The sequence below is a fragment of the Macrobrachium rosenbergii genome, chromosome 3, assembly GCF_040412425.1.
Source record: "Macrobrachium rosenbergii isolate ZJJX-2024 chromosome 3, ASM4041242v1, whole genome shotgun sequence".
Taxonomy (NCBI): Eukaryota; Metazoa; Arthropoda; class Malacostraca; order Decapoda; family Palaemonidae; genus Macrobrachium; species Macrobrachium rosenbergii.
The window spans coordinates 24,382,823-24,406,197 of NC_089743.1; the positions used below are offsets into that span (position 1 = coordinate 24,382,823).

A 23,375-nucleotide genomic window follows, 5' to 3' on the forward strand; every position below is an offset into this window, starting at 1 on the left:
ACTGCAAGATCAAATGTCAGATACTCAACCTTTTCGCATGAGTGAAGAAATGTAACTCATACGAAATAGCCTGGGAAGAATCTAAGAGTCGGAGGCAGTAAGGAAAACCCAAGAAAGGGTTTTCCTTATTGCCAGTCTCTCCTCCCTTTGCTAGAGGAAGGAGTAGAATTGCTTCTATGATTCTAGAAGGAAAATACAACGGGTGCTTGATGTGTAGTCTTACTGCACGCATCAGATGCCAGATCCAGCAAGTATCAGTTTGAGTCCTATTCTCATCCCAAAGGATGAAAAGTAGGAGGATGAGGAAGGAGGAGGGGGAGAGGCCAGTCACTCTCAGTATCCTTCTCACTTCCAGAACCAACACCTTAGGTGAGATGCTACTAGTCCTCTTGAAGGAGCCGGGTAAGAAAACATAACCTGTTGAGCAGCCACCAAAGGACCAAGGAGAAAAGGTTCCAAGGGCTTGTGGGCAAGACCACAGGAAGACAAGAGTGTGGTCTATGAGACCACATCTTACTTCCAGACTGACAGAAACTTCCGGAAGCGAGGGATGGACCAAGCCACTGACTTCGTGAGCTTTTGGGTGAAAAGTACCGGTATCATCATCGCCAGCTGCCGAGTACCCCCTTCGATCGCTTCGCGAAGCCAGGAGAAAGATGTGTCCTTAGATACTTCCTTGGGAGAGACAGTACTAGTGGAAACGTCAACGACATCCAGGTTAGGAATACTGAGCCTTTTCGGAAAGTATAATAGCTCCCTAATAAGAAAAGGTAACGATTGATCTGGATCATCAATACAAAGTCCAAGGAGGAGGGGAACAAGAAGGACTCGAACCTGACAATAGATGCTGATGGATTAGGAGTCCACTTACGAAATCCGAGGAGGAGTCGAGGTATTGATCCCCTTCACCTGTTCTTCCACCTTCTATGCCAAGGCCGGAGTGAGGTGAGAGATGGTCTTAAGAGGACACATCTCTGTCCAACAACTCTCATAAGGGCGCGTGCAGAGCATGGGACAGGAACCCTAAACGAGAGTCACATGCCAACCAGGGAACAGTTCCCTGGGACAGCAAGACCAAAGAAGCTTCTCATCTGTAACTAAATCTGGACTGAGGAGAAAAAGGCTACTTCAGATAGAAGACTAGGTTGAAGGGCCTATGTTCTTCACGACTGAAATGGAGAGAAGCAACCCTTGGTGGAGAGATTAGGAAGTCCAGACTTGAAGGGTAACTCTGACCTAAGAAGAAGTTCCGTCAACGACACCAACCTGTGAAGATGGATCCAGTCCCTGGGACAGTGTTGCAGAGGAATTCAAGAGATATGCAGCTATATTTGTTGCCACTCGGCGAGAAAGCCTATACTTGCAAGGAAAGCTGGAAGGTCTCCCAGTCCTAAACACACAGGGATGTACTGCCTGAAGAACTGCTTCTTGTGTAGCTTCTACAGGAGGTTGGGTCAAGCAGAACTCTTCTTGATGCCTTGGAAGTAGAGCTATCAGGTCGGGCGAAAGGCAAAGTCTTCTAGTATTTGTCTGTAACTTGGGGTGAGCAATGCTTGTGAACCCATAGTGAAACAGACAAATATGGAGGGGAAGACGCAGATATCAATTTTTCCCAAAAAGACAGCATGCCTCACCGTACTACCCCTGGGTTTGGTACGAAGGAGCGAGGAAAACTACTGACTTTGTGCAAGGAGGCAACAGAAAGATGGTAGGGATCTCTCAGTCGAGCAGTCTCTTCGTGAAGACAAGAGTGAACAGCAAGTTCCGTCCCGATCACTCAAACCCGAGGCCAAGCTCGCCTACCAATACATCCCCACCGGGAATGCATCTGGCTTACTGAGCTGTCAAGTGTGCTACAGAACACTCGAGTACCTGCAAATGTCGACAGGTGAAACAGAAGGAAAAAAAGGGATTCCCTCGTTTGTCGATGAATGCCACTACTATGGTTTTGTTGTTCAACAAAACCACTGAGTGTCGCAAAACTCATCCTGAATTCTCGGAAGGCCAAAAGGCTGCCCGAGTTCAGGATGTTGATGAGAAGGTACTAATTGTCTTGGTCATACACCTTCAAGACAAAGTCTTACAGGTGTGCACCTATTCCTCAAATGGTGAATCCGGAAGTAGACACACGCCGTGAGGAGAATATGCAAGCATATTCGAAGGTTCCTTCAATCAAGCATTAGGATAACTCTTTCCTCATACTTCAAAGATGAAAGAAGGATGGAGGACTGGAAGCAGACCACCCTCATTCTCCACCATGGGGAAGCTCCTGCAAGATGACAGATACCAAGATGATTAGCTCTAGCTGGACTGGCATTTCCCGAACTGGGAGCATGGGAGAGGAAGCAGGATGGAAGTTTGATGAAAAGAATTGCCGAGACCCAAGGGAAATACAGGCAGTCCCCGGTTTACGGCGGGTCCGGCTTACGACGTTCCGAGGTTACGACGCTTTTCAAATATATTCATCAGAAATTATTTCCTGGTTTACGACGCATGTTCCGGGGTTACGACGCGTCGTACGCCGATCCGACGGAAGAAATATGGCTCCAAAACGGCAGAATGATCATAATTTGAAGTTTTTTTTTTATGAAAAACTCAATAAAAATGCAGTTTACATCGTTTTCAATGCACCCAAACCATTAAAAATAAGGTTTTCTTATGATTTTTCAGTTTACGACGCGGCGTAAAAACGGAACCCCCATCGTAAACCGGGGACTGCCTGTAGATACTTCTCCTGAAGGAATCCATTCCCAGGTCTCGCCAAGGTCGCTGCCAGGTCCAGAGACTCGATAAAAATCAATTCATCCAGGCATTTGCAGTAGAACTTCTGCCCAGTCAATACTTCTTTCTCCTTCCCTTCTGCCCTCCTCCCTTACGGAAAAGAGGGTGGAAAGAGAGACAGTTATGCACACTTAACCAGAAGGGAAGAAAAGGGCTATGCATTCCGTGATCTTCTGAAGCCTGGGACTTCTTAGGAGTTAAGATGACTAATACCCAAAAAGTCTTGGCCATTGTCCAAAGGATAAGGCAGTGACCTGGTACGAACCTTGATTACCGAGGTATCTGGCAAATCTCTGAAAGAGAAATGCAGAACCAAGTAAAGGTTTGTTCCTAAGGGTTGAGCCAACTCGGGACTTACCAAACTGGAGATTCGAATTAGGACAAAGTCCTTCTTAGCCCCAGAATTGCCCACAGATTGCTGTCTGGCATAGGAAGACCCACCCCTGGACAGGACCAGTCTCCAGAAGGCAAAGTTCTTTCCAGGAATGGCCGTATCCAAGGAGAAAACGCTAAAAGTGAAGGATCATGGTTCCATTAGGAGACTGACCTTAGGAAACCAGCGGGTATCCTCCAAGATCGTTGCCTCTCGTTGCGGAAGAGAATACCCTTCACGGCAAGAGGTTGAGAGAGAACACAGTCCGGGTACAGAACAACCCGCAGTCGGCAAGACCATCTGAGGCAAGAAAAATTCGTACTCTGTCAAGGCAGGGGAGGAGCTTGGTGTCTCGACCGGAATGAACTCCTTGTCTGAAGAAAAGTATTCATCTGGTCGAGAAGGCTCTCGCAAGCAAGGACCGTGGTGGTCCCCGAAACTCTTGGCCCCTTTGGGAACTGCAAGGGTTGCAAGTGATGAAGATTATTTATTGGGGGAGCCGCGGTCCTGTACTGGGGATCCTTGTGCTGACGAATTGGAGCGAAGTTCTCCGAGAAATGAGGGAAATCACAACTTGAAGAAGACCCTCGCTGCTTCTGAAGCGTGAAACTCCTGTACCTCTCTCCTTGGAGGGAGACCTTGATAGATCCCAAGAAACCCTCCTCGGCTACCTGGTTGTACTACGAGACAATTGGGGAACTGACACCAAAAACACGCCAGGCAGCCGAACTCCAAAGAAAGACAAATTTGTCAGAGCTCTCTTTGTCTGTCTCACGCCTCTTGGAACAACCGAGAGGAAAAGAGAACAAGTGAGGAAAACGAGTACCCTACCTGTCCTGCCAGTAAGACCAGCAGGAGAGGCGGACCGTGCGTGATAATCAACCGAAGGAGATTATTGCCCACAGGGGAGAAGAGTGCTTGTGCCGTGGCAAAGCACTTTTCTGGGAAGAGCTGAAAGTTCACTTGAACAGTGCCGAGAACCCGATTCAGAAAACCAAGCGGGGCCGAGCCGATCACACGAACGCGATCCAGACTGGGTGGTAAGCATTGGACTGGGAGGCAAGCGGGGCAAGCCAAGCCAGTCTTATGAACTCGACCAGGGGCTGGGCGGGCGAGCAAGCCAAGCTGAACCGATCGGGTGAACACAATTGGGACTGGACAGGGAAGAACTTGTCTGCCGTGAACTAGTGCTAATTTCTAATTTCCTGAACTCTAAACTCCTTCGAGGGCGAGGCCCCTCGAGAAGAAGGTTTCAGGGGGATTCTGCATCTGCTATCCTCCATGCTCAAACCTAAGTTTCAAAACACGGGGACAAAACCCGGCCAAGCAACCAAAGCAGCTGGCGGGCAGTATCGAGACACCTGGGCGTCTCGACACTGTCTCTCATCCTGTGCCTCTCACCAGGAGAGCGCTCGCGATTCATAAAATTTGAGCGACCTACGAGACTCCCAAAAATCAGGAGTGGCTGCTTTTGGTTTCCCAAGAAATCAAAAAGAGCCAGGAACAGAACCAGTCTTAGATACAGACTTCTAAGGCTAGCAATGAGGGCACAGCCTCGAGAGGCTGTACTCTTGCTGCCTCCGAGAGCGAGAGACCCCAGAGGAGAATGCGAATCGGTGGCAGGAACAGCCAACAAGAGAAACTTTGTGGTTCGGATTCCACAATAAGCTGTAGGTCCTGTTGCTAAGTAACCAACTGGTTCTTAGCCATGTTAAATAAGTCTAATCCTTCAGGAGAGATCAGAATCTGATGACAATTGGGGCACTCTCAGCGACGCCTTCCCAACGGCTGTCAGAAATATGCACCACAGATTTGGATGAGGGGGCATATGACCCCACTGACTTACCTTGGACCTCAGGTATGTCTACTCCCAGGTTCAGGGGAGTGTGACAGTGACCTTTGTCTAGGAGAATCATTGGGACGAACAGCCACCTCCTCCACTGACACTGACACTTACTTAAAACTGTACCCTTCGTCCATCAGGACATTAAGCGACTAGCCTAATTTTGATACAGTGTTGACAACAAGATAAAATTTATGGTCAAATTTACTCTCAAGGGTGGCTACGGCATTAGGATTGGAAGCATGGGCGCCAGGAACAGAAGTTGAAGGAAAAATATTTGGACTACAGATGGGGGGCAATAAAAGGGCATAAAGAAAGAGGAACATTAAGGTCTAAGACTTGAATATTAGAGACAGGTTCTAAGCTCAGAGCCCTACTCTCAGCTCTAACAGCTGCCTTCCTTTTCCTATCCCTATCTAATTTATCCAAATGAGATTTCAAACCTTTCCACTTTTTCTCATTCCATCCAACACATTCAGTGCATGTAATATCTTTTGAGCACTCTTGTCCTCTACAGTTAGCACAAATTGTATGACTTAAGATCTTTTGAGCACTCTTGTCCTCTACAGTTAGCACATATAGTAGTATGACTATCATAAGTCATTTTAGTCATAGGAGTCTTACAACCTTCGCTACAATAATTAACACTTGATGAGCTAGAATCAGACATACTGTAGGAATAACAGCTAAGCTAAGCTGAAAAGCTACCAAAATCAAATTACTTCACTAATTCCTTGGAAAAGCAATGTAGAAAACTTCAAAACCAACCAACAAAACATTCGATGTTGCGTCTAACGCCAGCAGAAAAGTAGTGACTTTCTCTGTTTTGTTGTACTTACCGTTCCCCAACAGAGGCCAGGGTCGTTATCTACACTTATAACACCTGAATCGCTCCCGCAAACTTCAAAATTTTTAACTGCCGATTACATAGAGAGTATAGCTATGTAATTACTTACTTGGTAAATTACATTTAATTACCAGTCTGATCCTTAAAGGCCACAAAGTTAGTGATGAGAGAGAGAGAGAGAGAGAGAGAGAGAGAGAGAGAGAGACATTTAATTACCAGTCTGATCCTTAAAGAGAGAGAGACAAAGTTAGTGATGAGAGAGAGAGAGAGAGAGAGAGAGATAGAGAGAGAGAGCACTTAATCTAATGATGAGGGTATTGGTTTATGGCTTACACTAAAATACCAAAAAGGTCTTACAAATAAATCATACATCATCTACCTACTCTTCACAATGTGTAAAACATATAATCTGAACCTCTTCTTTAACAGTAAGGTAATTTTTTTCATACCAGAAGATTAGGAACTTGCATCAAAATGTTTTGTACTATCATCCATAATTTTAGCATTGATCATGACCAAAGAAATTTACACAAGCAACCAGCTACACACCCACTACTCTAATAGTGAATACATAAAGTTTAACCAGCATCAAATAATTAACAACTAAATCTCTCCAAGATACTAAGAAATCAGAGCTATACATAGCCTAAGCATTGATATATAATACTAATTTCATAAAAAGCCCAAAGAAAAATGGTAAAGAACTCCTCTTCTCTTAATAAGAAGAAAAAAAAAACATAATAATAATAATGGCATCATTTTCATGTAACATCGTGCTTATAGCCCATCTTAGCTCTGATGCACTAATTGAAGTACAGCAGTCGCTTCCCAGGCATTGCTATGAGCACTGAGCCTCAATAAGGTTAGCATTCCAAGTAATCCTTATGGTCACCCCAAGAGTTCTTAAATTAGATACTTACCGCGAACGAGCTGACAACATCTGACCACATGGGAATGGGGGTGGTCTATTGCGACGTCAAAGCCCAATGTTTGCAGTAAAATATTCTCGTTGACCACCAACTCCTGGGCTTTTTCTAAATAAATCTGAAAAAACAAAAAACAACAAAAATTACAAGAGAAATTTAAAATAAACAATGTCAAAGCTTTATATTTTCAGAAATAGAAAAGCATTATGCCCCCTAAAAATTTAACAAATAGAAAAGCATTATGCCCATAAAAATTTAAGAAACGCAGTTGAAAGACCCACACATACCTCAGACTGGGTGTCCAGAGCTGGCTGATCACGGTTCAAGCAATGATAAGCTACTTTGATCACATGTTCTAATTTTCTGGGCTGTTCCTCCACTTTAGCAGCAAGGAACAGTACAGCTGGTGCTATAGCATTACGATGAAAACGGGTGAATGAATGATACATATAAAACCGATGCATGTAGACAATGGCAGTGTTGATTGCCAGTTGGTTACTGAACAGAAGTTAAGAAATTTTTAAACATTTAATGCTGATTAGACACACATTAACAACAAACAGCCATAGGTAAAAAATAAATTGCTGGGTACTCTCAGATTAGTTAAAAGGGGACAAAATACAGGCTACTAAGGAAGAAAAAGTTAGAGAAGCCTTGAATATATTTTACCTTTATAAAAGGGTACTTCGCCTGACATCACTTTTGAGCAAATTATCTGCATAAAAATAACATTCGTATATAATTATATTTTTCCTACACATACAAACAAGCACCTTTTATGCAGCAGTGTTCCTTAGTGCGACCTGTATGCAGATGTTAAAACCTGGTAACAAGACAGTTAAGTGGCAATAAGAGGGAGCAAGTAGAAGAATTTTTCCCTTCATTTGCTGTCACGACGCACTTTTCTCTTTAGCTTAAGGGACTAAGTGGGGTTAATGAAGTGGGATCATGATAGAAAGTTTTGTTTTGCACTCAATCTCTTATTTATTCCTTAAGAAATACATACAAACAACTTTCACACAAGAGACTTACTCACTCCTATAAAGGTGGGAGGTTCTATCTTTAACTGACAAGTATGTTTAAATCTCCATCTAGAAATGTCACACTCCCAGTCACGACAATGAGCAAGGGACTAATAATTCATATAACCTTCTATTCCGTTTGGCACTAGGATAACAGAGCCATGGGCACTGACCATATGTAAGGTGCCACAAATTGGATGGCAGCTAAATCTGGCCAATATAAATGAGGGGTCAGATTATAGTTCCACTATTCCCACCTCTTAACAAGAGGGAGTGAGGAAGGACTTGCAACTTATCAGCTGAAGCTCTATGACTGGGTGCTCAACTTAGTAGCCACCTTCATCTGCACCTGGCCTGACGTGCTTTGCCAAAGTGCTGCCTCTCAGAGAGAAGAGAAGCCAATCAAATAATTCAATCCCAGCCTGAAGTCCTTTGATTACTTTGGGTGATAAGCTTCTCTTTTGGCAAGGAGCTTGGATAAACTTGACTAACTACACCTGTTGTGCAGCCACCACAGGTACCAGGAAAAGGTGTCTCAAGATCTGTGGGTGACATCCCTCAGGTAGGAGGAAGTAGAGGTGGTCTGATGTTTCATACATCTGCTGTCATTATCTTTGCTACTGAAAAGTTACTCTGAAATGCCAGGGATGGAACCATGTCCTGACTTTGAAAGATTTCATCCATACTGCGTTGTAAGCTCATTTACTTATAGCCAGAGGAAAAAGGGTTTCTTGGGCTACATATCCTTGAGCTTGCTGGTACAAACAAGAAGGCACCAAACCTCTGGCCTAAGAGTTTGGTTCCTTCTTAGGTAGCATCATATGCCTCAAACCAGGTACAGATGCCTATCATCAGCACTACAAAAACAGTGTCCTAGAGTATGGAAACCAAAAGCTCTCATATCGTTTGTCAGGAACTGACCAGGTCTGTGTTTTCACCACACATGCAGGAGCGTTTAAGAACAAGTGGGATTCCCAAACATCCAAATGCCAGGTGAGAAAAAAGTTGGTATAACTCATCAGTAAGCTTCCCCAAGGCTAAGGCTAGCAAGAACACAGCCTCAAGATAAGATCTCAGTCCAAGGGATCTCTTGAGGGATCATACAACACCTGAGTTAGGCCACAAAGAATGAAAGTCAAATCCTATTTCATAGGCACCTAGGGAGGGTAAGACTTCTCGAACCTCTTATGGGCATAGGAAGCTTAATTATATTATAAGAAATCTAAGCTGGGTTCAAGGCAAAGGACAGCCTTTCACCATGGATACTGAGAAGAGATTGTCCCAACAAAGGCAGACAAGGAAGGCCACAGTTTGTTGAGAGAGCAACCCCTTCTATGACCCCAATCACAGAAGATAGCTCACGTCTCCTGGTACACATTAACTAGAAGATATGACAAATTAAAGAGTAATTTGTATTTTTCCTAACAATACAAACCTGAGGTCTTTATTATAGGAATTAACATCAGCGTAGCTGGAGCCGGGCGTTAATCTTTTAACAAGGTGGTATGGCAGTTACCTACCGAACGACCAGGTGGGAGTTGCGCCAGCCCGGTCGGCAGAGCGTCACTTTACTTTCGGCCCAGGTAACCTTGTCAGCTTGAGGGGTGGCATGAGGCAGGCATGTAACCTCAGGTTTGTGTAGTTAGGAAAAATACAAAATTACTTTTAAATTTGTCATTTGTTCCTACACAATATACAAACCTTTTGGTCCTTATAGGAAGACTTACTTCTTGGAGGGAGGATGCTGGGTAAGTCTCTGAAATGACTGGTAGTCTGCCACGCTTAGACCTTCTTCCTGACAAAATGAACGAAGTATAGGAACTGTATGTTCAATTGCCGGACTTCGGGTGCTTTCTTGAATAGATGGGTATAAAAGCAACATCATTCAAGAGGAAAGGCTAGGTTGAATCTTGTTGGACACAATGATATGGCTATGTATAAGCAATGGGTTCACATTGCCTGGAGAGAGGGAAGGGTCTCCTTCTATATATCTGATAGATTATAGAAAGGATGCTCAGTTATATAACACTCACCTGCATCAAGGCCCCTTCCAGCTTGTGACAGCTCAATACCTACTCTCTGCCAGCAGGGGAGGGAAAGGCTGAAGGAAAGAGGGAGGGGGAGATGACCAGTCACTCAACAAACTCTCTCTTGTTCGCAACCATACACCTTAGGTGGGATGCTACCTGTCGTCTTAGAGGAGCCCAGTAAGCTATACAACTTGTTGAGTAGCCACCTCAGGACCCAAGGAAAACATGTCCAGGGACTTGTGGGCAACATCCCTTAGATAGAAGGAGGTGAAAGTGGTCTGACAAAACCACACCCCCGCCTTCAGAACTTGAGGAACCCATAAGATTCTTCTTGAATGCAAGGGACAGACCAATGCCCCTAACTTCCTGAGCTCTTGCATGGAACATACTGGAGTTCTCCTCCCCTAATGCCAGTACGCCCATTTGATTGTCTCACGAAGCCAGAAAGATATAGTGTTCCTGGACACTTCTTTCTTGGTCAAGCCACTGCTAAAGAAGTCATCAACACTCAGGCTGGAGATGGCAAGTCTTCTTCAGATAGTGCAGCAGCACTCTAACAGGATACAGCAACATCTTGTCTGGATCGTTATCAACAAAGTACTCTAGGGAGGGGATCATAAAGGACTTGAATCTGGTGTCAGGGACCAAAGGGTTCTGAGTCTTTGCTACGAAATCCAAGCCAAAATCAAGCATAACTGATCCCCATCCCCTCAAATGTTTTACACTGAAAGAAAGTCCATGTAGTTCACCTACTCTCTTCACTGATGCCAGGGGTAGCAGGAAAACGGTCTTGAGGGTCAGATCCCTGTCCGATGACACTCATAAGGGCTCATACGGTGCATGAGCCAAGCTCCTGAGTTTGTGTGTCACATCCCATGCAGGGGGCCTGAGTTTCCTAGGAAGGCAAGACCTTTCGAAGCGCATCAGCAGGTATCTCCAGTGAGGAGGAGATATCCACACCCCTCAGGCAGAGGACTAGACCCTAGAGCCCTAACAGCTGAGACTGAGAGGAGCTTCTCTCGGTGAAGGAAGACGAGGAAGTCCGCTACCTGCTGAACAGTGGCTCCGACCAGAGAGAGAGGCCCCATCCATGGCACTAACCACAGATGATGGTCCATTTCCCTTGGCAGACTGCGGCAGAGGACTGTTGTAGATATCCTGACATCTCTGTCACTGCACGGCGAGAAAAGCCTCTCGCTCTCAAGAGATGCTGGATAGTCCCCAGCTGTGAAGTGCGAGTGACTCCATGGACTGGTGGAACCGATCTGTGTGGCTGACGCAGAAGGTTGTGCCAGGGGGGGATCTCTCTTAGTGCCTCGACTAAAAGAGCTGGCAGGTCTAGATACCATGTGGCCATTTGGGAGCCACCAGGATCATCCTGATATTCTTAGTGATCATTACCTTGCTGGTGAAAGAACAAAGTTACAATGGTGGGAAGGTGTAAGCACCCAGGTTGTCCCATGGGTGTTGGAAGGTGTCCTCTGCTGTCGCCCATGGGTCGGGAACGATGGAGCAAAACACCTGGAGCTTCCTGTTCTGCCAGGTGGCAAACAGGTCGATATATGGGAGTCCCCAAAGGTCGAATAGCCTTTCCACAATGCCCATGTGGAGGGACCACTCTGTCCCTATCACTTGACCCCAGCGACTGCATGTCTGGCACTACATTCCTCTTGCCTGGAATGTATCTGGCTGACAGCTCCACAGCCCACTCTTGCACCTGCATTGTCAACTGGTGCAACGAAACACACACTAGGCCTCCTTGTTTGTTGACATATGCCACTACTGTGGTGCGCTCATCAACAACACTGAGTGCCCCATCACTCGATCCTGAAACTCTTGGAGGGCCAGGAAGGCCACCTTAAGCTTTACGATATTGATGTGAAGGTGCTTGTCCTCTCGGTTCCACACACCTGAGATCAGCAACTCCTCCAGGTGTGTGCCCCATCCTTTGGTCAATGCATCTGAGAACAGAAGCATCTCGGGAGGGGGAGCATGTAAACACACTCCTATTACATGGTTCCTGTTGTCCAGCTGCCAGGCTAAGTCCTGCCTCACCCTCCGTGAGAGAGGGCTGGGAAAAGATGGGAGATCCCATGCTGGAGACCTGAACTCCTTTGCTCTCCACTGGAGAGAACGAAGGTGAAGCTGTCCATGAGACACCAGCTTCTCCAAGGACAACAGGTGACTGAGAACAACCTGCCACTGCAGTGCTGGTTGTTCCTGCCAGGACAGGAACATTTGTGCTGTTTCCCTGAACCTGCTGATATGAGAGTCTGTGGGGTAGACTCTTGCTGCTGCCATATCTATCAGCATGCCCAGGTACTTTATCCTCTGCTTGGGCACGAGATCGGACTTTTTGAGGTTCACTACAACCCCCAGGTCACGGCAAAACTCAAGAAGGCAATCCCTGTCTTGGAGCAACTGCAGACGAGACTTCGCCAAGCCTAGCCAATTGCAACAGATGTATTCTGTGTGAATGAGCCCAAGCTGATACAACGGTGAACACTCATGTGAACACCTGGGTAGTGGTCGAGAGCCTGATACAAAGTACCCTGAACTGGAATACCGTCTCCCCAAGGACACAGCGAAGGTACTTGTGAGAGGACTGAGGAACGGGTATTTGAAAATACGCATCCTTCAGGTCCACCGTAAGCATGAAGTTGTTTTTCCTGATGGAAGCGAGCACCAAGCGTGTCGTTTCCAATTTGAACCAAGTCTGGCAAACGAATTGTTTCAAGGGAGAGAGATCAATAACCGACCCCCACCCCAATCCTTTCTTGACAAGACAGATTAAGCTGTAAAATCCTGGGGACTGATCTGCCAAGACTTCTACAGCACGCTACCTCAGCATTACTGCAATCTCCTCCGGGGGAGTGAGATCTTTTGGCGAGCTGAGTACATAGCATTGGAATCGGACCAGAGTCAGTGAGGGGGGGGTCGAGACTCAAAGGGTAGTAGATAGCCCTCCCGAACGATATCCACTACCTAGGTCTCAGCTCCGTGTCGTTGCAATGTTGCCCAAAGGGTAGGGCAGAGAACCTTGCCTGCTTCGTAAGTCCTCGCGGTAGGGCTACGACTGGATACCGAGTCCGAATAGCAAGGCCTTCTGTCAGACTTGCGGTTCCTGTTATACCACCAGGAAGTTGAGGGGACAGGAGAGGGGGAGCAAGTACCCGTACCTGTCCTGTTGGAACCAATGGTCCTGAAGGAAGAGGCAGGAAGAGAGCGATCACCAACCCGCAGAGGTGGTTGTCCCGAGGAAAGAGCAGAGGTTCATGCAAGCATACGCAAAGGCTCTCAGGAGGCGAGCGAATCTGTCTGCACAAGCGCAAGTGGGAGGCAGCCTAAGGAGAGCGGTTGTGCATTCTCGGGGCATGAATTTGCCCCGTCTTCAAGACATATTCCAATTGTCTTTGAGGCTGAGGCCTCCTGGCGAGATGATGATTGTAAGGGGGATCTCCTCGATGTGACTCCCGGTGAGCAAACCCTCAGTCAGCAACACCTTCACGGAACCCTGAATACATACTCGGATGAGTAGCAGAAAGGGGAAGAGAAGAAGCAACTGCAGGTTTACACCCATCCCTCTCGCATGCCTGAACCAGAACGTGGACCTGAGTCCACGTTACTAGTGTCTCTCTCTCAGGGAGAGAGACACACCCCTTTGGAAGACCCAGTGCGGGGCTTCTTTCGGGAGGGAGAAGCTACCTCCTTCTTCCTTCGCTTGTGGACTCTGGAAGAGGGAGGGGAGGAGGCAGAAGCGGACAAAGACAATGACTCTCTCAACAATCTTTTCTTGGACTAATTCTTCACCTCCTTCAAGCGAGCATGAAGGATCTGCTCCACCGAGGTTGGTGGAAGACTCAGAAACCAGTTCTTGGGGAGCAGGAACAGGCACCATGGAGGCCACAGCAAGAGCAACGGTCTTGTGCACTACTGCTGGGGTCACCAGAGTGGTGTGCATAGACACACCTACAGGCATTAAGTTACTGGTAGTCAATGTGACAGTCAACATTCGAGGGAACTCCTTGGAGACCGATGGAGACTGAGAAACTGCCAGATCTCCCGGAGCTCTTCCACGTCCAAGCCTGGAGACAAAGTTGGGTTGTTGGGGGGCACCTTCATTCGCACTGAGGGAGACTCTGCTGCAGGAAGGTTATACTGGCTTCCAGTCCCTCAATGACGATATCCCGACGAGGTGAGCGAAGACGAGGAAGGGGATACCTCTCCTGAAGAAGAGGCAGCAAGGCATGGAGATTTCACTGGAGGAATGAAAGCATCGAAAGGATTATTCACCAAGAGTGTCATCAGGGGCATATTACCCTCAGATGAAGAATTGGCAGTCTCTTCCAATAATTCCTCCTCAACGTATATTTCGTCCATTGTTCTGGAGTCTAGTCACGGCACTCTTCGCAAACAGAGTCAGGATTACAATAAAAAAGAAATCAGGATCAACATCTACAGATGAGCGATATTGGTTACATGCCTTATCAGTGGTGCCAGGGCATTTGCACTTGGTAACTGGCTTAGGCACAGTGGGCTCAGATGACTCGTGGGTTTGCTGATCACCATCAGACACACAACACAAATACATATACACACTGAAAACAACAAAAAGAAACAATCCCACTAGGAAAGGAACAAAGCATTCCAAAGAGAAACACGGCAAAAGAAACAGCAAGCAGGCCAGAGGGCAGTGTGAAGCACAACCACTCACAAGTGCAGCCGATAGTTAAGTGACGCCCTGCTGACCAGGCGGGTGGGGCTCCCACCCGGTCGTTCAGTAGTTAACTACCATACCACCTTGTTAAAAGTTTAATAGAATGTTCCAGCTATGCTGATGGTAATTTTCCTATAATAAAGACCAAAAAGCTTGTATATCATGTAGGAACAAAGCTTATTTTCCCTGGTACATGTTAACTAAGAATTTTCAGAGAGATTCGGACATGACCTGCATAGTACTGCAAGAAAAACCCCTCTCATAAGAACTGCCGGGTTTTGAGGTTTATCGGCGGATACATGCCTGGAAGGACTGCATCAGCCGATAAACCCCAAAAAGTGGGAGAATGGAATACAAGAAATCTCTCTGAGAGCTTGCCAAGCAAGCCACCAGTTCTGGAAACAAAGGAGGATTTACCATGGTCATTACTCTTCAGGAAACAAGCTCACAGCAAAGAAATTGGCTGAAAAACTTGCTCCAATCACCATGCAGCATGTTCTTGTCTCCTAAAGAGAAAATTTACAATAAGAAGAAACACACTGTCCAGTCCCAACTTAAGGAACCAGTCCCTCAGCCGCACAACCCAAGCCTTATGCCCTCCATGCACCTCAAACAAGAGAAGCTTGGGTGTATGCACAATCTCCTAAGCAGCCAACACAGGTCTCAAGGGACGTGTGGCAACATTACCTTTGTAAAATGAGATAAAATTAACAGGTATGTCCAAGCATCTCACGTTGTTACCTGTGCTACTAAAGTTACTCCAAAATACGAGGGACAGTTACAGTTCCAGGGTCCGAGTTTGAAAACTACTTTTTAGGTATTTATATAATTCAAGAAAGTCACAAAGCACACAGAACAGCAAATGAAGTTTCAACATGCCACTCTGCAGAGAAAAAGAGCATGGTGACAGTAGGTGAGAAAGGATTTCCCCTCCCTTCACCCACCTACTACCAGGTAACTATCCTGTCACCATATTACAATGACCAATTCCAACTCATAATGAAGGGCACTCCTAATAGTGTTCAAAATGTGTTATGACTCATCATGCTACCGTGACTGGCTGGTCTAAGTACCTAAACGTTTTTCTGCATAAAACAAAGCAAACAATTAGTGTCAAAAGAAGGTCTAGCTACAGATGCATTACAGCTAACTGCACCAAGATGTGCTTCAAATGATGGTTGCAGTATACAGTACAGTAGCACCTCAACTTAGTATATGCTTTTGGGGTCTGGCCTTTCTGATAAGTAGCAAACACCCTATATTAAGCCAGCACTTGAACATTTTCTATAGAGTATATCTTACAGCTAACAGCAATTCCACATACCTCCTAACCTAAACTAACTGATAATTTACAACTAATATTAAACAAGATATATATACCTGAAAAAATTTCACATCTAAAATGGTAGCTGATATTTACATACAGCCACGAACTTGACGTGTTACTGTATTCAAAATTTACTAACCACTGACTGTACAATGAGCTCCCAATTAATATCAGCAGAACTAAAGAGGGTAAATTACCACCTATGACACATCAACTGCTGAATTTTCACCTTTCACTCGATATTTAATTGGTGAAACAAAATTAAACCTTTAAGAAAACCTTTCAAAAGACTGAAGTGAGCCATAACAGACTGCTATATGAACAAAAATAAGCATGTGAAGTATTCATAAAAGTGGTGCATTTTGAATCCAATATGCACCCTGAAGTGCGCTTGTACACTTCCTTCCAAGGGTTTATTGCCTAAATGCACCAACACTAGTATGAATGCACCATGTACCATGTCCAAATGCACCGAGTATCTGGTCCCAATGCACCACTTCCCAATTAAAGTGCACCTTTCCTTATGGTCCCAATACACCAACTTAATTCACATAACACCTGGTATACTATACAGGTAACTATATTCACTTTGCAGGATTATTTTCTTTTATATAGTGAATCATTTACAAAGTCTGAATAAGAATATCACAAAACCAACAAATACATGAAAAGAAGATTAAAACTAACCAATTAAAACATACTATTCCTTATGGTCCCAATGCACCAACTTAATTCACTTAACACCTGTTCTTTGGGTAACTATATATAGTCACTTTGCAGCATTATTTTCTTTGATAAGTGAATTACTTTTAAATGTCTGAATAAAAATAGAATATTACAAACCAACAAACACATTATGCTATGATGGAGAAGTTTCAAACTTTACTACCTTACTAGGTAGCTACCTCTTAATTTAAACTACAAGCCTAACTGTTTCTGTAGCTGGTAGTTAACCTCTAAAAAAAATTACTGTGCTTGCTACTTGTTTATCTTACCACTGCTTGTTTATCAGCAGCCCACAGCACTGTAATTAAGGATGAACTGCTGAAATTGAGCTGGCATGAAAATGTTTTCTCAGTTATAAGTTTGAAAGTACTACCTATAGAGCAGAACTTTCTCCATATACCAAGACCACAAGACTTAGGAATGAATTCAACCCAACCCCGCTTGGTGTGGTGTGTGAAGGGGAAGTATGACCACGTCAAGAAGCTATGCAGTGTAATGTCTGTGATGCTTGGCAGCATAGGATTTGTAACTCTGGTTGGTAAAACTTTAGTATTTTTTTTTTATAGTATTAGAAGAATTAATAGGGTTCAAAGTAGGTAAATTAGGAGTTGTGCAAAATCTGTAGGTGTGATCACATATATAATGGTTCAGGTGAGCTAAAAATCAAGTGTCAGCACCCCATTAACAACCTGTTTATTTGCAGAAAAATTTGCATCCGACACCGAGATGGGACTTGAAACATAAGGCCACGTTGGAACTTGAAAACTTTTTCCCTTGATTTTTTAGGTATTACAAAAGAATTCTACAGGAAGCTAAACAGGAGGGAAGTTGAGTTACCTGTATGGGTCTGCCATAACTGTACTCTCAGCAACCTACCGCAAATGGATATTGACAGCTATAATGGAATAGCTATTCCAGATGATCCTTCTGAGGACCCAGGAACACAAAGTACATCAACTGTAGATTGTCCTTTAGGGGAGACAACCTCTGCAGACTCATCACTCCTCTTTAACATTAGTCTTCCAGTGGAAGAAGTCAGTCAAACTGAGGAGATGTCACTCTCTGAAGAACCAATCCCAGATGCCATCATGGTATATGCCCCAACAACCTACCAAGTAATTGAAGGAGAAGGATTCCAGTATGTCAAAAAACGGGAGACATCTGTAGCAGTGTCATGGATATGTTGTGTCCGTACAAAGAAGAAGGGGTGCTTTGCTAGTGTTAGTCAGCAAGACAATACCTTCACCAGAGGCCTTAAAGAACACAACCATGAAGGTAACCCAGGAACAAGACTTCGGGCACAAGCTATAACCCGAGTTAAAGCAGCTGCCAAGTAAGATATCTTCAGATCTTCAGGAGGATTGTTACAGATACCATCTTGTCACTTGCAACTTATGAAGCTCAACTCCCAAAAAAATCCAACGTACAGAGAACTGCCAACTGAGCCCAACAACAACTGAGGCCAAAGCATCCGATTTGGAATTTGAGATTGATGAAAATCATATTCTGAGTGATTTTCTTCCAGATCTTCACCATGAAGGAAACCGTCATTTGTTGCCTGCATCACCTCTCCAACTTTCTTTCATTTGCAAATCAAAGACCTTATTTATTGATGGAACATTCAAAGTTGTCAGAGAGCCATTTGTACAGCTTGTTAGTATCCATAGCTACATAAGGACTGCTATTTGCACTTATGTCTTGGATGCTAACATCAAGCTCTTCCCACCAGACATTATGCTAGAAGTAGTTGTTTTACACTTTGAGCGTGTTCTCTGGAATGCTCTTCGTAAGTCTCTGCCAGATATTCCGCCTCGAGGCTGGGCTTGGCTTTAGGGAAAACATACTGGGAAGCTGGTGAAGAAGAGGGGGGAATATGAGGCGGGGAAAGAGCAGCGGTAGAGGAGGGGGTAGGAGAGGAGGAAGGAACAGCCGTTAAAGGAGATGACGCCGATGCCACCCGCGAAAAAGTTAGCCTAGCTTCCTTACGCTTAAAAGCTTTCCTATCCCTATCCTTAACCAGCTTTACCTGATGGGAACTGTATGTTTGCCAAAACTCCTGACTCCATTCCATACACTCACTGCATATGTTCTCCTGGGAACACTCCTGACCCCTACATGCCGTACACAAAGAGTGGCAGTTGTACTTAAGTTTAACCAGTTCGGAAGAGCACAAATTCCAGACCCAGAGAAGCTGGAATCCAACATAGCTACCAATTTCACAGAGCTACGCTAGCTAGATTAACAAACAAGACACTGAGTACTTCACCAAAAAGACACCAGAAATAAGCACAACGAGATGAAGTAAACCAAACAGTTTGAATCGAACGGACGCACGAGATGCGTTCACAACACGTCCGAGATTGAAACTCGTGCTGTTTACTGGGCTAGTCTCCTTCCACTCCCCCCACCGGCATCCGGTGGGGCTGGGTCTCCCACCAATTATATCAGTGTTCCAAACAAAGTTTGAAAAAATATATCTCGGACGTGTCGAATTTAAGAGATAAAAGCTTTTACAGTGTTTTGGTAAGGCATTATAATGAAACAGGGGATACGCTCATCATACGTGAACCACATAACCATATTCTTGACTTAATGGCACTACCCAACATTCCTGCTTCACATCTGCAGTGCTTTCAACCAACTCAAAGACGGATGTCCCATGACTGCCCAACAGTGATAAAATATTCTCTTGCATACTGTTCTGTGTGATAATCATACTAAACTTGTACTGAAGCACAGTTCAGTAAATCAGAGAAGGAAAAATTTGGCAACAAGAACCTACAAAAAACACACCACACACCACAGAGAGAGAGAGAGAGAGAGAGAGAGAGAGAGAGAGAGAGAGAGAGAGAGAGAGAGAGAGAGAGAGAGTATTCTCTTGTGTACTGTTCTGTGTGATAATCATACTAAATTTGTACTGAAGCACAGTTCAGTAAATCAGAGAAGGAAAAATTTGGCAACAAGAACCTACAAAAACACCACACACCACAGAGAGAGAGAGAGAGAGAGAGAGAGAGATTCTCTTGTGTACTGTTCTGTGTGACAATCATACTAAATTTGTACTGAAGCACAGTTCAGTAAATCAGAGAAGGAAAAATTTGGCAACAACAACCTACAAAAACACACCACACACCACAGAGAGAGAGAGAGAGAGAGAGTATTCTCTTGTGTACTGTTCTGTGGGATAATCATACTAAATTTGTACTGAAGACAGTTCAGTAAATCAGAGAAGGAAAAATTTGGCAACAAGAACCTACAAAAACCACACACACACACCACAGAGAGAGAGAGAGAGAGAGAGAGAGAGAGAGAGAGAGAGAGAGAGAGAGAGAGAGAGAGAGTATTCTCTTGTGTACTGTTCTGTGTGACAATCATACTAAATTTGTACTGAAGCACAGTTCAGTAAATCAGAGAAGGAAAAATTTGGCAACAAGAACCTACAAAAAACACACCACACACCACAGAGAGAGAGAGAGAGAGAGAGAGAGAGAGAGAGAGAGAGAGTATTCTCTTGTGTACTGTTCTGTGTGATAATCATACTAAATTTGTACTGAAGCACAGTTCAGTAAATCAGAGAAGGAAAAATTTGACAACAACCTACAAAAAACACACCACACAGAGAGAGAGAGAGAGAGAGAGAGAGAGAGAGAGAGTGTACTGTTCTGTGTGATAATCATACTAAATTTGTACTGAAGCACAGTTCAGTAAATCAGAGAAGGAAAAATTTGGCAACAACCTACAAAAACACACCACACACACCACAGAAAGAGAAAAGAGAGAGAGAGAGAGAGAGAGAGAGAGAGAGAGAGAGAGAGAGAGAGTGTATTCTTGTGTACTGTTCTGTGTGATAATCTTACTAAATTTGTACTGAAGCACAGTTCAGTAAATCAAAAAAACAAGAACCTACAAAAACACACACACACACACACACAGAGAGAGAGAGAGAGAGATTGTACAGCAAAATCCCAAGATTTAGCAGAAAATCCGCGATACAAATTTAGATATATTAAATTAAAAAATCCAAGATGCAGTGAGACTGCGATATGGCGAGAGAGGACTGTAATTTTTTATCACAACTGTATTATCGCTGTGGTTTTCACTGTACATTAGCAAGACACTTTAAGGGTTCTGCCAGAAAAATTCATATCCTACAGACTAAGCTGGGGCATATAAAAAAAATAAATATTGATATCAAATACTGTATGATAAAAAGGATGAATAATATAAAAGCTGTAGTACAGAAACAAAACTCTCTATCCTTTAAATTACTTAATTTAAATTTTAACCTAAAAACTTTGAGATTTAACCAGTTTCTAGTAAGAATGACAAAAATTTGATAACAGAATCAACTAAACAACAAGCGCAATTTTATGCAGTGTGGTGCATTCAGACTATTTACAAAATGGTCCAGACGCAATTTTATGCAGTGTGGTGCATTCAGACTATTTACAAAATGGTGCAGTCAGACTAGGTGGTTGGTGCATTTAGACCAGGCTGGTGGTGCATTCGGTCTGGTGCATTCAGGTAGTGGTGCATGTGTCGTTTCCCTGCCCACCGCTCATTTAATGGTCTACTGAATACTAATTGTGTATATATAATTTTTATTGATATTACTCGAGATTTTAGTTGTAATCAGCAAGACGAAACAAAATTTGGTTGCCTATACCAAGGAAAGTACGAGACAGAATTCCCAGGGGGGACATGTGGTTGAACTGATATGCATTTTTACCTTGTAACCATGGTTTTACCCTTACTGACATCAAAACTGAAACTCCACAGTAATTATTTGATTGTAATTATACACATTTTGTTCTTGATTCACTCAAAATACCACTTAAAACAACTGATAATGCTGTTTACAGCACCTTACTCCATCAAAATTTAAATCCATATTACTATGTAAACTCTCAGACATGTATTGTGTACAAAATGTCACCACTTTGCCAAAAATGCAAGAAAACTGATCACGACAATTTATCTAGAATTGGTACCAGAGTCAAGATGCCATGACGTCAAAATACAGGACTGATAAAGGTTCTGAATCCAACATTTTTACTTAAAACACCATTATATTTGACAAAACTTACACCATGTATGAAATATATATATTACACAGTATGTAATACATATCAACAAATAAAAACGATAGGAAAACGCAGAAAAAAAGCTACATCGTAACGTTCATAGCAAAAGCGTTGAAATTTGTGTAAGGAATCTGGTTTGTTCCAACAACAATGTATATTTCAAATGAATTATAATGAACACGTAATACACTTAATGTATAACCTTATTCTGGTGTTTAACTACCTATTTAAATATTACAGTATGATATATCATATCTAGCGCTCTGACACCTCGAAAAGTCGCTAGAGTTCCCCATCCACAGCGTGATGGCTACCAGCGTTTACCACTAATGTAAAGGAAACGGTATCAGCATCTATGGGTACAAATTATTTGCAGATTTAACACAGGAAATGGGCAGTTTGTTTACACAAGTGACTCGGCAAATATCAAGACGGTGTCACTCGTCTACTTTTTAAGTGTTTTAAGTAAAAATTTCGAGAGCGTCATGGCCGTTAAGTTAGTACTGCGCACAGCTAAACCTTAATGAACCTCTGTTTAATCAGAAATATCCCATTATTTCATAATTCAAGAGAAAACAGTTAGTTTGATAAGAACGTAGAGGTCTTGGCGAGCTGTGTAGCAGGGGCACAAGTCTCACTGATACTGATGGGGCACATTCAAATGCATTTCCTGGAAGTGTTCAGAGCACGGGTGAACTGTGCAATGTGTCACAGCCTGATCATTTACCCGATACCAAGTCCTTCAAGAGAACATTAAAAACTCATGTTTTGGTGTGGATTTGACAAATTATATGGAGTACACCCTCCAATTCTTAAAACATCTCTGTGTTCGATGGACCAATAAATGTAAGGGGGCATTGTAGGATACCTTCAGCAGAATGGGACCAGATTAAAATAAGTCTTCATTACACAATAACAGTAAATTATTATACAAGTTATAATTCATGTTGCTCAAGACCATGTGACCCCTCTGTCTACATTTGCTCCATTCACTAAGATTGTGACTAGCCTACTGCAAAGCAGGTTTGACCAAAATTAAATCCAAGGCTACTGGGGCTTTGTTAATATGGTTCAGAAACCCACCAGTCACTAAACTAGGCTAGTAGTCTAAGCTAAGCTGGTACCTAATCGGCAAATCAACCTGCCCTAAGGTAAGCTTGGCCTGATGAAATATTAAAAAAATCTAACTTTCCAATTCCAAATAACATTTACACCAGCAACCACAAAAGATGGTAAAATTTATGGGAAAAAATTGAAAATATAAGTATCTCGTTTCTTTGCTAACTAGAGCAAGGGTCCAGTTGACCTACCAAAATCTAGGACTGGCCTCCCATCTAAGACGTAAATAACCAAACCGTGAACCATCGTATTGTTAACTTTCACATGCAATTGCCACACTGGACTTAAACCAAGGGCTCCACGCTAATATTGTTAACTATGCGATGAAAATGGAGGCGTGAGAACAATAACACACAAAACACGTTTATTTAAGTCATGTGAGCCAACATGGCTGACACGGCCATGACAAATCTCTTAACCATAACAATAACAAGGTGGGTTTCAGTTCAAGAAATGTACTTTAAAATTTCACACGGGAACACACAAAAGCCACATGCCCCAGAGATCAAACTGATACACAAAGAACACTTAAAATCGACCAGTCCATTGCGAAATTACACTTAACATGATAGCAGTACGC

General features: G+C 43.7%; 1 protein-coding gene and 1 pseudogene across 2 annotated transcripts in view; one reads left to right on the plus strand and one right to left on the minus strand.

Moving 5' to 3' along the window:
• LOC136853284 (cyclin-T2-like) overlaps positions 1-23,375 on the minus strand; it is a 50,390-nt gene that overhangs the window by 26,775 nt on the left and 240 nt on the right. For both annotated transcript variants that reach the window (XM_067128655.1, XM_067128648.1), the window contains exons 2-3: positions 7,058-7,268; positions 6,765-6,888 (exon numbers count right to left, since the gene is read on the minus strand). In XM_067128655.1, coding sequence (XP_066984756.1) covers positions 6,765-6,784 — 20 coding nt within the window. In that variant the 5' untranslated portion in view covers positions 6,785-6,888; positions 7,058-7,268. The remainder of the gene's footprint in view (positions 1-6,764; positions 6,889-7,057; positions 7,269-23,375) is intronic.
• Positions 17,346-18,563, plus strand: LOC136853376 (uncharacterized; annotated as a pseudogene).